This window comes from Takifugu rubripes, chromosome 16 (genome assembly GCF_901000725.2).
Source record: "Takifugu rubripes chromosome 16, fTakRub1.2, whole genome shotgun sequence".
Lineage (NCBI taxonomy): Eukaryota > Metazoa > Chordata > Actinopteri > Tetraodontiformes > Tetraodontidae > Takifugu > Takifugu rubripes.
In genome coordinates, this window is record NC_042300.1 from 11,341,807 (window position 1) to 11,356,595 (window position 14,789).

Consider the following 14,789-nt stretch of genomic DNA (forward strand, 5'->3'; position numbering starts at 1 on the left):
GAACCGACACGCAGCTCTCCGCTTGGACTGTGAAAAGGGGGTTTCTTTTCTCTCCAGAGGAATTGAGTTTAATATTTTGTGTGATGAACTATGTTTTGTTCTGATAAGACACTAGTTGTGATATTCCAGATTGTGCTCGTGCCCAGAAAAGGATTTTTAGCAGAACACTCATGAACAAATTCCTCCTTATTCAAAAGTCAAACCATCTGAGCTGAAATTCAAATCCTAGAGCAGAGACAGAAAACAAAGGCCTCTGGAAACGCTCATCTGACAGAAAAACTCTTAAAAAGCCGAAATGAATCCTGCATTAGAGTCTGCTTTACAACAAGAACTTAGTTATCCATGTTTTAGATGAAATAATAACCCCCGAACTCTGGTTACCATGCAGGCAGAGGGCAAGAGAAGTAAAAAAGGTCAATATTTTCATATGCATACCTGGTGAGCTACAGCTATTTAAAAATTCATTTTTATCATTTAAAAAGGGTTGAAGCTGGTCTTCGTGCCAATTTTTCCTGCTCCACTGGTCTCCTTTTACAACATTTATAATGTGGGATGGAAAAGGTCACTTTCGGACCCCAACCCTGCACAAATGTGAAGAAATACATCCACAAATACAAAAACTCAAGCACCAGTTAAATGTTAGAACAGTTTAATCATACATAGTCACAATTCTGCTTCCAAAAAGGAGTTTTTCTTCATCTAACATTTGGAAATGTACATAAGGCCACCTGAAAATGTACATGACTTTGACAGTGTGACAAAACTCATATGTTCATATTTATATAATTGACAATATTTTACATTACTTTTGCTTACAAGGTGTTAGCTGTTCTAAAATACAGCACTCTTCTGTACAAAAATAATTGTCAAATCCTGTGGAGATCCCGTTGTAGCGGCGAGGACTGCAAGCAGCCTCAGATCTGAGTCGAGTGTTGTTAGATTTGAAACTGTCACATCAGTGGAGGTTACAGCTCCAGTTTGAGCAGAGGCAGGCCTTTCAGAATTAAAAACAAAGTAAACCGCGCCGGATTGTGGAGCCATAAACTCTTTAAAATAACACAATCAAATAAAACTGTATACATTATGTTCAAGGGGAAAGGAGTGATGAATATACACACATCAAAATGAATATTTTTGCCTTATCTCCCCCCCAAGAAAGTGTAAAAGACATCCCATTTACAGCATAAACGTTTACAAATGTACAACTGTACAGACGAAATAAAAGCAACACTACAAATTTAGAGCAAGGCCCGTCAAACACCACAACTAGACATGTTTTCATTGAACTAATAATCTTACACTTAACTGCACATATACTACACGTATTCTACAATTATCCATATGAAGCAAAAGAAGCCATCATCACGAGCGGTCCGGGTCAGACGCTTAGCTTTCCACGGCTTCTTCCGAGGCTCCGATATCCAAAAGCAACAATTTGACTCTTACGGGGGAAAAAAAAAAAAGAAAGCCTAATCTACTTCTAAGAGATGATTATTTAGTACAGAAAGATACCGTTTTCTAGGCAGTGTTCATCTCAAACTACAGACATAAGAATGCTACACAAAACATGTTAAAGAAAAAAAATCTGATCATCTGAAGGATTAAAATCCCGTCACAGCATGCCGACACATAGCCCACTCCCATCCCCACTATGCTGTACAACCAAAGCACACGCTCCGCATCAAGTTAACGGGAGCTAATTCTTCCTGTGGGAGACCCCCAATTAGCTTGATGAGGGAAAGGAAAGCTCAGGAGATATAGCAGCTCAGGTTGGTCGGTCTCCATTATTAAGTAATTAGTACCAAGGCAAGAAACACTACCGCAAAATGAAGCCTGGCGCGCTAAAAATCCTAGTTCAAAGTGGTCACGAGGACCTCTGGGAGTCTGTGGCACGTGATGCGTAGTACTGACCTGGGGACGGACTGGATAACATCCATCAGTACTACGTAGTACTAGTTCAAACTAATCCATTGAGCGCTTTGGCATGGGAAAACATTTACTGTTCATGGAATAATATAAAATATTCAACCCCCCTCAGGCTCAATTAGACAAAAAGTCTGGTTACAAAACAAAGAATTCTTTTAAAGGATCACTTAGTTCAGCCTTATAAAATCATTTGCTGGTGTTACCTGTAGGAATCGTAAATTTCAGCAAATGTGTGTAAGCTTTTTTTTTTTTTTTCTACAGAGAATTTACAAGGTAAAAAAAAAATTAATGTACAAGATAATATGAAAACCAGTCAAATACATCAATTACATCATTAACAATGGGTTTGTGCTTCACCCGGTATGTGGGGAGAGGGGGGACCCTCTGCCTGATGTGGGGCCACACCGGCGGGGGGCCGTTCTCACAGCATTCTCAGTTGAAGTCGATTTGTCTCTTGTTTTTGGTGATTCCCCAAGATGACGAGAGGGCGTCCCTATGGCTCTAGAGCATCTTTCATAGGGAGGGGGGGTTGAGGGTCCTACTCACATGCTTCCTCACAGGACCTGGGCTGCAAATCTGATTACAGGAGGCCGTTTGTGGGGCCGCCAATCGGGCCCAGTTCGGAGCCGCTCTTCATGTAGTATTTCTCTAGCTTGGCCAAGATGTGTTTGCCGTAAGTGTACTTGCGCAAAGTGGCGATGTGAGGCCGGATCTGAGGACCAGAGGGCAGGGACGGTCACCAAAGCACAAACGATCAATCAATAAGCAAATATTCCAAAACAATCCGAGCTTTAACGATTACAGTGGCATAATTACGAGGGAATTGATCAAATCATTACGGCATAAACGGTCTTTAAAATGGTCCAGTCAACAATTGCATCCGATCCCTTGAAGCACACGTTGGCGTGACGACCCTAACGCCACCCGTCTCGCGTAACGCTCCTGAACTGCCCTCACCCACCTTGTGCATGATGATTTTACGCTGCGCTGGTTCGGCCATGTCGATCATTCTTTGGACGACGTAGTTGGCGTACTGGTCCTTCATCATGGTGTACAGGGCGCTGTGGGGCCCGTCTTTCTGGCAGCACACCTCGTCTATGAGCAGAGCTCTCTCGGCCCGGGACGAATGGATCACACACTTTTCCACAACGTTACTGGGGGAGGGAAAAAACTCATCAGCGCGATGTTGTACGTTAGCGTCGTGTTCGCAATTTAATCAACCAACAGCTGCGGCAACATCATGACCAGCTTACCTTGCAAATTTGTGCTGGCTGAGGACAAGAACCTTTCCGCGGACCTCTGCCACTATTTTGCTTTTATCCTCTGGTCTTCCGTGTTCCAACACATGCTGAATCACGTAGTTGCCATATTGATCCTGCAGGGGGCAGCAGAGGGGTCAAAGCTGATGACCACAGAAGATCTGCGGCGCCTTTTCTGATTCTCATGCACTAACTGTCACCGCTGATTATAATGGTGTCCGATAAACATGCATCTATATGATGATAGGTAGAGTGAGTGACACCCCCATTCGTGTTTCAACAAATACCCTTACGTCATCACTGCAGAAGGTCAGACAAAAGAGATGCTGCTGGTCAGACGTGAAGCTTACCAGATCACAGAACCAGCAGCATCTTTGCCCCTTCAGAAACGGGTGATAGACAGTTACGGGTGTCATTTTAGAGACAACTCATGGAGACAAGATTTCACTTGGCCAAGCAATGAATTACACATCTGCATTTTAGTCAATTCAGTGATTTGCTGCAAGGCTATTTGACCTCCACCTTTAATTTTGGCAAAAAAATCCATTTTCTGTCAATCAGTTTGTAAAAAAACAGGTTTAATTTTCTTTTATCTTCAAACTGGAAAGGATTGAATAGCTTAACTGACATACGATTACTTTTAGGGATGTTTTACCAAACAATTCAAGTGACATTATGCTGGAACCCAAAAAAAACCCAAAACTGATTGATCAAGAAATACTGGAGCCAAAGAGATGGATGGTCACACAGTGAGGAAGCGCGATTCTGGGGAATCCTCAGTGGCACAAAGCAGGTGGGGGGAGGTGAAAAGGTGGCTTAATGGGTTAGAGGAAGGCCTGCAGAAGCCGGAAGGCTGGGAACTATCTAGAAGTTAAAGCAGAGTTTTCACAAAAGAAGAGAAAAGGGGAAAGAGGAAGCGAGTAAAGGGGCATCCGTGAGAGACGCAAGTTGCTCTGACCTTGAACAGTGCATCACGGGAGACTGTATAATATGTTTTGGGTGTCATCTCCAATGATACGCCTTGAAATTTCTAGATGAAATAAGTGAGGTGGCAGGGTGGTTGTTTAATTAGGAACAAAAAAAACAAAAAAAAAAACCAACATGTAATGACAGCTAACACATCACATTGCACTTAAGATTTAGCAGACCACAAAGAAACGTAACAATGAAAACATGAAATGCTCATATATGGAGGGAAACATGCTAACGAACACAGCGGTCATCTAGCCGACAGAGCGCACCACATCTGTAAACAACGTGGGATTAAAAATAAACCCGACAGCTTGAAACAGATGCGCTCACCTGGCCCAACTGTTCAGAGTGCTGATGCAGCTCTTCCAGGATGGGCAGAGTTTGCTCCTGGGTGCAGTGCTCCAAAATCCTCTGGATAACTCTGCAGCCATAAGGGTGTGTGGAGAGCACAAACACCTAAGAAATAAGAAAAAAGGTTGAGGACTGCAGGGGAGGAACGACTTTGTGAAATTCACCTTTCTTTAATGAAAACAAAAGACATTTATCTTACCTGTCCTTTGAAGGCATCGATAATGAACTGAAGGGCCTGAGGTTGGACGCACTCGATGCACTTCTGTACCACGTGGTTTCCATTCTGGTCCTTCACGCACTTCAAAACGTGGCCGTCGAGCTCGCGGACAATGTCGCTCTGAAGTGCATAAAACAAGTGGGCCGACATTACCGCGCTGCTAAAGTGGACGAGGAGATCAACTGTGACGCAGTAATGGCTTAAACCATTAAAACGAATGGAAATCTCACTTACAATTACCTGCTGGTCTGAGGAGATCGATTCCAAGGCTTTCTGAATGACTCGGCAGCCGTACATCTGCAGAGCTAGAGGGAGCACGTGCCCACGGATGCGTGTTGCCAAGGCCAGCTTCTGGTCTGCGCTTCCAAACTGCACAACACAACGCAGACTCAGAACCAAGACCTCGGACAAAACTGACTCAACCACCGAAGTGAAAGTCCTAACCTCAAAAAACTTCTGGATGACGTAATTCCCAAATACGTCAGTCATCAGTTGGTAGGCGGCTTGCAGAATCTCACCAAACACCATCTGCCTCTCGGCAGGCGTGGCCCTCTCCAACTTCTGCTGAATAAATCTAGACAGGGAGGCGTCGGAAGGATTATTGACAGACCAAACAGACGCCATTTCTACCAGAGAGCCCATCTTACTCACCTGGACCCGTGCTGGTCTTGAGAGAACTCCACCATGTGTCCCGGGAGGTCGCGGAGTTGAAGGTTCGGGAAGCGGTTGTTTCTGAAGTCTTCCAGGAGCCGGCTGCGTCCGGACGGCATGACGTCTGAACGGCTGTAGCGCGGCCGAGAAGGCGGGAACAGCTGGCTGCTGGAATTGAAGAGGCTGGAGGTGCCGCCGGTGTTTCGGTACTTGGCCTCGGCTCCAGGCGCCGCGGAAATGAAACGGCCGCTGCCATTCGTTAATCCACCTGGGTTCACAGAACGACCAAACGCTGTTGGTGCAAGGAAAAGTAAGTGCAATACACATCAAAATTGAATCAACTGCAGCACAATAAGTGTTAGGAAGAGCTCGTGACTGCTGGATTTACCGAGGTGAAGGCTGGAAGACGAGCCGTGAGAGGAGGGCAGGGACGGTGGAGGAGTAAGAGGAGAGTGACCCGGTGTGAGGCCGATGGGGCTGGGTGAAGAGGAATAACCAAGGCTGTTGTAAAAGGGCTGTCCGATGGGAGTTAAACTGCTGCCTCCACGCTTGTATAAGTCCGAACTGGCCAACAGTGAGTCTCTGCGAGATATGCTGCTACTGGTAGAGCTGGATACTGTGAAAAATATAGAAAATAGAACATTCAAAATACATACAGAGTCAAGTTTTGGTGTCCTTGCGTGCAGCACTAACCAGAAGATCCGAAGCCTCCCAGAGCCGAGCCCAGTCCCACGCCGAGGGAGCCGCCGGTGCTGCTGAAGCCCAGGGAGGAGCTTGGAGGTGGTGCAGCAGATGTATGCGAGAAAAGGGAGCTGCTCTGAGACGTGTTGGGGACTGATCCAGAGCCGTAAAAAGAGCTGGAGGGCAGGCCGCTGCTCGGTGGGGGGGCCTGCTGCTGCTGCGGCTGGGGTTGAGGTTGCGGCATTGAACGGTAAAGCCCGTTGGCAGGACCAGACATGTTGTTACCGGAGCCGGATGCTGACACTGCAGCGGCTAAAGGAGACGGTGGCGCCAACAAATATAAATACGTCAACATCGCTGTATTTAATGTAAAGTTGATGTAGTGCTTACCAGCTTGTGCTGCTGCGGGGTTTATAAGGAGAGGGGTCTGGACGAGACGTACTGGCCCGCCCAGACCTGTTCTCGCACCTGGACCCATAACCAGAGCACCAGTCTGGTCATAATAGGCAGCAGGAGCCAGAACCTGATAACCTTAGGAGGTAAAAATATGTATTAAAAAGAGCCACGGATAATATCCTAAATCACGTATACACTGATAAGACACAAACTGTATGACTGACACCAACCAGGCATTCCTGTGTATGCTAAAGCTGGATTAGCAGCCGCCGCTGCAGCTAGTGATTCTTGCTGGCTCTGTTGTCCTTGCCCAGGAGTCAGAGGTCGCTGGTTCGTTCCTGTGCGCATCACCTGAAAGACAGAAGGGAAAATGAGCGTTGATGCATCAAAAACGTTACAGTTCAACACATTTGGCTGGTTGTTTAAGAAAAAGAAAAGGAGCTACATTAGCAGGTCTGTGTGGATTGGATTTGATTGAATTCCAAACAGTCGCCAACTAAGTCACATCCATCAGCTGCACCTTTCAGATAAACTTCAGGAGCTCCTACCTGTGGCTGGCCTGGCCCTGGTCCCTGATTGGATGCTTGCTGACTGGCTGAGTGACTAGCAGATGATGCGGGCTGTTGCTGGAAAAGATTGGCTGGGTAAACGCCCCAGGGAACTCCGTAGTACTGCGGCGGAACCACTGTGGGTCCTGAGGAAACAGTTTCACGTTTTATATGCGTGGCGGATGGCGAGTCCTGTTTACACACGGCCCAAAAAAATGACGTATACAAGCATCCGTTTTGTGCACACCTGCAAGCGTGGCCGCTGCCGCCAGCCCAGCGGCCGTGTAGGGATCGGTTCCAGGGGGGGCTGCATTAATGATGTAAGGGTTTGGCACAAATGCAGGAGCAAGGCCAGCTGTGTGAGTGGAGGAACAGGAACGTTGGCCATTACATAGCTAATTATGCATAATATTGTTCAAATGGGGAACAAATGCCAGTTTAGAACGTTACATAAAACCAGATAGTTTGAGATCTTACCAAGATGCTGCTGCTGGGCTGCAGCCAAGGCGTACTGTTGCTGCTGAGCTGCAGTGAGCTGTTGGACAGTCAGAGGATTGGACCTCTGGAACAACTAGAGAGGGAAACACATCAACATATCACACAAACAGCAAAAAAAAAAAAAAAAGGAAATATATGACATCTGTTTTGACTTTTAACAAACCTGCTGCTGGGAGCTGTAGTCAAACAATCCTACTGCAGCCCCTGAGGAATCCACCTGAATCTGGTTCCCAGCGTAGTCGAACTGGAGGGACTCCACACCGGCCTGCTGCTCTAGACCGCCCATGTTCTGGGCCTCCTGATTCTGGAAGTCCTCAGCCGGCGGTTTGTTTTGGGTGTGGTTGTGTTGTTGAAGCACGTGAGGGTGGTGCTGAACCATCATTTCCAGCCCAGACTGGCTGGGGCCCATCCGCTCCACGGCTTCAGTGGGAGAAGCCTGACGACTTCCAGGGGTTGGGCTGGAAGAACAAACAGGTTTAAGACCGTCAAGCAGAACTCGGAAGTTTTGCCTCATCTTCACTGAGAACGCCACCGATACTCCACAACGTTCAATAAATACAACTAAAACCATTCCGGAACACATAAAACATAGTTTAAAGGCTGCCTACTTGAAATCCTTGCAGTCTCTGTCCATCCCGTTCAGGAGGCCTCTCCCGTTGGCTTTAGCAGGGTCGTTCTCCTCGCCAACCTCCTGGTTCTTGTCTTCTTCAAAGGGAGAAACCTTTTCTTGGGCGTCACTCTTTTCTCTCCCGTCTGGGGCACCATCTCCCGTGCCCTGTATACACAAGCATGAGGTCAGACTATATTCCACCATTAAGAACAGCAAGAATTCCTTAAAACCAGGATACACTTACGTAGCCGCCGTTCCTGTAGCGCCCGTCCATCTTGTCGCCAGGCGAAGAGCTCAGCACGTACTCCACCATGCTCACCCCCAGGCCTCCACCTTCTGAGCGAGGTGAAAGCACAGAATTGGCATCACCATTCCCATGGAAACTCTGGCCTGGTCGCCGCTGCACCATGATTGGCTGAGACACTGAATGATCTGAATGAAAAGCTGCCATCAAATATCTAAGTAGCTGTGTACCTTAACTGTGGCTACGTTAAGAAAGAAAAGAACCCTACTGAGATCTGTATAAAAGTATGATCCACAAGGATGCGAGAGACACTCACGAGATGATCCCCATGCATTCTCCCTCCACTCCTCCCCCAGGAGCATCCCTTTTCTTCCATCCTTGGCCAACTCATCCGAGTCCCACAGTTTTTTGGCTGGCAGAAGCTATTAACACAAAAGGAATAATTAAACCTGTGTTGAGATCATTTGATCTACGTCTGAGAATCACTGAACAAAAACAACTAAAGGATCCTGACAAATCAAACCTACCTAAAGCAGGAAGCTAGTGCAGCTCTAACAACAGCCTGATTTCAACCCATTCTCACTCCTCACACTTTTCCTTTTCATCATCAACAGAAACCTCCAAATTATATTTGGCTCTTCCAGTTAACTGTAAATTAACGCCACGCTGTAAATGAGCCTGCTGGATTTTCATTTACAAGAGTCTAAGCTCCAAAACAGAAAAGAAATGTGCAGTTTTGCCCCAATCCCTGCAGGTGTGAATATGTCCTAACTACATTTACTTATCATTGAGCCGAGGCTGATTATTATGAACAAGAAAAGTAAAGAAATTCTCTTGAGCCTCGACGGACTGGTGAACTTCACAGAGAAGCGCTGATGTCCCTCACCTCTCCCATTCCTCTTGATTCCAGAGCCAGGGCCTGGAAGTCGTAGTTCATCTCATCAACAGCCCGGAGCTGAAATAAAACACACACAAAAAAAAAGAGATTAGAAACCGAAAACATGAAATTATAATGAGGTCTATTTTGCATTAATGATCCACTCAGTTCTTATCAATTCTTCCTTCTTCTTATGTTACTATTGTAACAATAAAGCTAATGAAAACATGTCGCGCATGCTAGTCAAATATTACCCTCTTTCAGGTACACTTCTGAAAGATATACTGGTTAGGTGAGATGGGTGTGTTGCTCCCGGTAACAGCAAAATGGAAATGTAATCCAGGAAGTTGCATGTGATCCCCGCGTAAGGTGGAAAATGACAATACAGACAAATCTGCACTGCATTTGGAAGCCTTTTCAACAGCATCTCTGCGCCGTCGCTGTAGCTACAGCAGGTTTACGGAAGGTTCGCTCACGTGTGGCATTACGTGCACAGAAAAACGACAACAGCAGTCGACAATCTGGGCTGCATGTGCTGCACATGTTCAGAGGCGGCGCGGCAGTTGGAACGAGGCAACACACAGAGGCAATAACTCAAACGCAGCATATGAGTGACCCCAATGGTTCAAAGCATCTGGACGCTTACATTGAAAAGCCTTTTGGACAAAAATCAAACCACGATCCAAATCCAAGCACGCGTGTGTCAAACATGGCGGCGGCAGTGTTGCGGTACAGGGAAATACGCCGCGCGGGCTTCAATTCCCATCTGAACCGTCACCAGAACGTGTTTGAGGAGCCGAGTGACTGTTTCTGAATGAGAGAGTCTGTGCTCAGCTCAGGCCACCCCGATGCTGCAGGGACCCGATTTAACTGCGGACATTTGTCAGTTCTGTCTTAACACATCTAAGCCCAGCAAAAAAAAAAAAAAAAAAAAAAAAAGAATATGAGGCGTTTGGCACAAAACCCACCATGATGGGTGCCAAAGTCTCCCGCTCTCATCTGGTGGCGTATGTCCAAGAGAAATGCCAATGTCCAAATAATTAAACACCCGACCGCGTGTTTACCGCGCACTGGAACATACAAACACGGGGCTGAACTGGCCAAGAGCAACATTACTGACAGGACGTGAGAGCTTATCCAATAAAAAGATCTAAATCAAATAAACGCAAGTCTCCATATTTATTTTTTGAGCCCCGTAATGCGGCTGGAACGGATGAGCGTGGCTACAATAACGGATCTCTCGGGATCACTGATCACCTGATCGACGTGATTGGCGTCTCCAGTCGGCCAGCGGTGCTTGCTGGGTGTGCACCCTCCGAGCTGCTCCCCAGGCTGCCTTTGAAAGAAGTATCCCACCGTGGCATCATCCTGAGATCGGCCGCTCAGCGGCGGCTGCGGCGTTCCGGGGGTGGGGTTGACGACCCGGTCCATTCCCTGTAAATGAGGAACCCCCGGAGACTGTCCAGCTACCCCGTGAACCCGGACGCCTCCGGTCTCAGGAGCTCCGTTTGCATGCAGCATCCCGCCTCTTGTCTCCTGCCAGGTCACGTCATTCATACCTAGGATGCTGCATGGAATGCTCATTCCACGGAAAAGCCTAACAGAAACAGGGAATAATGACGGATAATTCATCACCATCAGGAGCAGACAGGCTCTGGTGTGCAGTTAGTTCATGCCATTCACATGTGTATGGGAAAATATTCAGGATTGTGGCTATGACTGGCAAATAAAGTGAAATAAATTCTCCCACGCCAGACAGTTTGAATGATTCGGATTTACTATGCTTTTATCCACCGGAACCTTCCACCGAACATCGATTTATGACTGTTTGCTCGACCTAAAAATTACAACGGCGTCAATTTCACAATTTCACTATTCTACACGTTTAGTGTTTAAAGCACACACATAGTATCGAAATAGGTAGTACAATTTTTGATAACTTGCCAAGTTAATAATGCAAATTATTATGGTCGCTGCCCATATAGTGATAGCAGGAAAACACCGATGGTGATACGGCTTCAGAACATTCGTTTTCCTAACAAAGACATACCGCACGCCTCCGATAACAAAAAAGGTATTCCGGGGAAAATTGGATGCGCTATTAATCCACTGTAATACAAAAAAAAAACAATCGTAAATATCTGGGAAACTCACACGAAGATCTTTAACAAGCTGTCTAGCTAACCCGGCCAGCAGCTTCGGCGCTAGAAAACCAACTCTGTAGCCTTTATCTCACGATAGGTTCTTAAATCTCAATGGATGCAACAGGAAATCTGCAAATTAAAGTGGATTTGGGGGGGTGGGGGGGATAATGAGTCTGAAGGGTTTCGCGGCGGCTTGTAAACGTAATTGACTCCGGTTCGCGTTAGCAACTCGCGCTAACTAGCTAATGCTAACCCTAGCAGGCCCGGTGCGGGTATTGCTGGTTGCCGACGCTGCACATAAAAGGTAGTTTTCCCCCTGCTGCTACCTGTCGTTATTTCAGGTAAAGGGAGCGGCCAGCCTGGTTACACGGGAGAAATATGTGCGTGCATCTCTCGAAACGGGAAACTCGTCCAACGCGAAACGCTGCAAATTAGCCGACACGAAAGCTAGCAAGCGCTAATTGCCAGGTCGCTGCTGTGTGCTAAAACATCGACCAAAGCAGTCAGCGGCTAAACAACATGGCCCCCCCTTCAAGTCCCAAACACAGGGGCCTTAACCGCTAAACAAAAGGGGGAAACGCTCAAACCGCGGCGTTGAAGTCCGCCGATCCGCACGCCGTCGGCTCCGAGGCGGACGCCCCGGGGAGATACTCACGCGTCGTCGTGTGGAGAGAGGGTCGATGCAGGCTGCACCGCGTCCGTCCGGCTGGATATTGTTGTGTTTCCTGGGAGAGAGCGCTGATTTAGCAGCGCCTTGATAGTCGCAGCTAAGAGTTCGCCTGCGCCAGTGCCCCCTCCCCGCAAATAGCGTAAATTACGTAGACGCGCGTCCGACTGTCTCAGGGATGGTTCGCCTCCGCGACCCGGGCGCGTTCCAACGGGCGGAGGTTAAAAAAAAAAAAAAAATCAACAATAACTTGTTTTGAGAGGCTGGGATTATTTATTCCGGGTTATTATCGCGATCGTTTGGGGAGATTTAATGTGTCCAAATACGCCTCTTTGATCGACTGTGCGCGCGCGTGTGTAGGAAGGCGAATTCAGCGGAAGCCGCACGAGGTGTGAATTGGAAAATAAATTGTTGCACCGGTTTTCGTCATTATGCTGATACATGTGGTTGGTTTGGGGCTGGTTCTGGGTCGGGTGGGTCCTCATGGTCGTTGACCCTCCTCTCCGGCAGAATCCCCGTCGCGATCCAATGGAATCCTCCTCCAAAAGCCGTGATCTCACCCCCCCATTTCCGATTGGATTGCTATATTTAGTTGACCGCCCGTCCTTTATAAAGAGATCGCAGCGACTTTTCGGCGTGAACCAGACTCCGAGTAACTCTTTTGCCCGTCGGTGAGCGACTTTTCCGTCGTCCGCGAGCACATTTGAGGGTTCTAAAGGGACATTTATGAAAGTTTGGGAGAAGACAAAGGATGGCTGACATACGCAAGAAACTTGTGGTGGTGGGGGACGGCGCATGTGGGAAGACGTGTCTGCTGATCGTGTTCAGCAAAGACGAGTTTCCCGAGGTGTACGTGCCGACGGTTTTCGAGACGTATGTGGCGGACATCGAGGTGGAGAACAAGCAGGTCCAGCTGGCTTTGTGGGACACGGCCGGGCAGGAGGACTACGACCGGCTGCGGCCGCTCTCCTACCCGGACACCGACGTCATCCTCATGTGCTTCTCCGTGGACAGTCCGGATTCTCTGGAGAACATCCCCGAAAAGTGGGTCCCCGAAGTCAAACACTTCTGCCCGAACGTCCCCATCATCCTGGTGGCCAACAAGAAGGACCTCCGGAACGACGAGAACGTGAAGAACGAGTTGTCTCGTCTGAAGCTGGAGCCGGTGCGGGCGGAAGATGGCCGGGCCATGGCCATGCGCATCGGCGCCTATGACTATCTGGAGTGCTCGGCCAAAACTAAGGAGGGTGTCTGGGAGGTGTTCGAAACCGCGACGCGGGCAGCTCTGCAGAAGCGAAAGACGCCATCGGAAGGCTGTCACAAATGCTGTGTTTTGATGTGAAGGGACCGGAGAGTCATGGCGCGCAGCGCAGGCGTCTCCCCCCTGCTGGGAACTGTCTGAGCGTGTTCGGGGATACACCCATGGAACCAGACGAGTTCCGACGGACAGAGACTGCAAACAAGTCGTCTTGAACACGCCGGTGCCAGCCCGGGTGTGTGACTAAAGTATTCTGTGGATCACATGATCCCCTGACTGGTGGATGCTTGGGAGGACAGATCCAGCTTTTCACTGGATCCCTTTGTCTTTTGTTTTTAACCCATGTTTGTGCCAACTCCAGTTGCTCAAATATGTTTTAAATGTTTGCACAGATCACTGCCAAGATTGTTCTTTTTTTAAAAAAAAAAAAACGTAAAAATTTGCACTGTTTATTTATGTACACTTTCTATTGTGAACACGGTTTGGGAGGTTCTAAAGCACATAAATATTACAGTTATTAGAAGGTTTTTTTCGTCACATTTCAAACAACAACTTCACTTTAGTAGTTTCAGGGTTGTTAAAGCTGAAACTGTCTGTGCCACCACAGTGACGGGTATCTAAGCAGACTCCAGCGGTCTTGCCGATGGGTTTGGGCCCACTGCGCTTTTCTGTCGGGTCTCACTTGATCAAACATTTCTTTCCCCACCCGGCGTTGTTTCTGCAGCCGCGTGGATGGAGGATTTGAACAGTTACACATGCCTGGCGTGCTGAAAATAACCAGCAGAGGAGCCAGCTGAGCCGACTCTCTTTTTTATTTTTTTTGATGTATTAGAGATGAGATCTCGGTTGATTTCAAAGACTCTGGGAGCCGCCCCGAAGCAGATCCCTCCTTAACGAGAGAATACTGAGCTGGTCGAGCATGTGGATGCTTTCTCAGTGAAATATGTCTTTAACCTTTTGGTTTTATTTCAGATGGAGCACAATCTTGTATTAAGCCAGAACCGAAAAGTGACTGCGAAACACTCTGATGCTACAAGAGCAAACCTGTGTGAAGCTTTTCTTGGTCTCTGCTCGACGGAATCGGCGTGTCTTCCGTCGTGGCTGAATGTAAAAGCAACGCAACGTTCCTAACAGTGCTTGTGATCCGCCTCATGCTTGAACTGTGCCAAATGAACCGGTGCGTTGCTGTCCTGAGGGTGCTGGGAGACGAGCATGTGACACACAGACGCTACATTTTGCTTGCCTATGGTTCTACGCTGTTTGATATTAAAGGTACCTGAAAGTTTTTCAAAGGGATGGTGTCTTTTGTAAGTGAACCGCGCCGCATTCCAACCCCGAGTTCCGTTGCTGGGGGTTTTTGTTTCTGCTGACGTACTGGACAGGAATGCTTTGTCCGGTACGGTTGTGTTCCCACCCCGGCCCCCTTCGTGGGCTTCAGTGCTGTCATGATTTTCACTGACCAGATCTGCGCGTTTCTCCTCAAACTACTG

The 14,789-nt window shown here is 47.8% G+C and overlaps 2 protein-coding genes across 16 annotated transcripts; one reads left to right on the plus strand and one right to left on the minus strand.

Moving 5' to 3' along the window:
* Positions 1–632: 632 nt before the first annotated feature.
* On the minus strand, positions 633–12,365 carry pum2 (pumilio RNA-binding family member 2). 15 transcript variants are annotated; one of them, XM_011612237.2, is made up of 23 exons: positions 12,030–12,365; positions 10,488–10,827; positions 9,240–9,308; positions 8,670–8,775; positions 8,354–8,445; positions 8,108–8,274; positions 7,663–7,957; positions 7,479–7,572; positions 7,249–7,356; positions 7,002–7,147; positions 6,684–6,804; positions 6,448–6,588; positions 6,070–6,369; positions 5,765–5,992; positions 5,377–5,668; positions 5,170–5,299; positions 4,960–5,094; positions 4,708–4,845; positions 4,488–4,613; positions 4,144–4,215; positions 3,180–3,301; positions 2,888–3,080; positions 633–2,638 (listed from the first exon to the last, which is right to left on the minus strand). In XM_011612237.2, exons 2-23 carry the CDS (start codon positions 10,812–10,814, stop codon positions 2,507–2,509), a joined length of 3,534 nt encoding a protein of 1,177 aa, XP_011610539.2. In that variant the 5' UTR covers positions 10,815–10,827; positions 12,030–12,365; the 3' UTR covers positions 633–2,506. The 15 variants fall into 15 exon arrangements, with proteins under 15 accessions (XP_011610539.2, XP_003971870.2, XP_011610534.2 ...); XM_003971821.3 differs by having other exon boundaries at positions 5,377–5,644; positions 8,354–8,541; XM_011612232.2 differs by having other exon boundaries at positions 8,354–8,541.
* A 217-nt stretch (positions 12,366–12,582) lies between these two features.
* LOC101077050 (rho-related GTP-binding protein RhoB) lies at positions 12,583–14,591 on the plus strand. Its single transcript, XM_011612227.2, has one exon. The coding sequence runs from the start codon at positions 12,793–12,795 to the stop codon at positions 13,381–13,383; it is 591 nt and encodes a 196-aa protein (XP_011610529.1). The 5' UTR covers positions 12,583–12,792; the 3' UTR covers positions 13,384–14,591.
* The last annotated feature ends 198 nt before the right edge of the window (positions 14,592–14,789 follow it).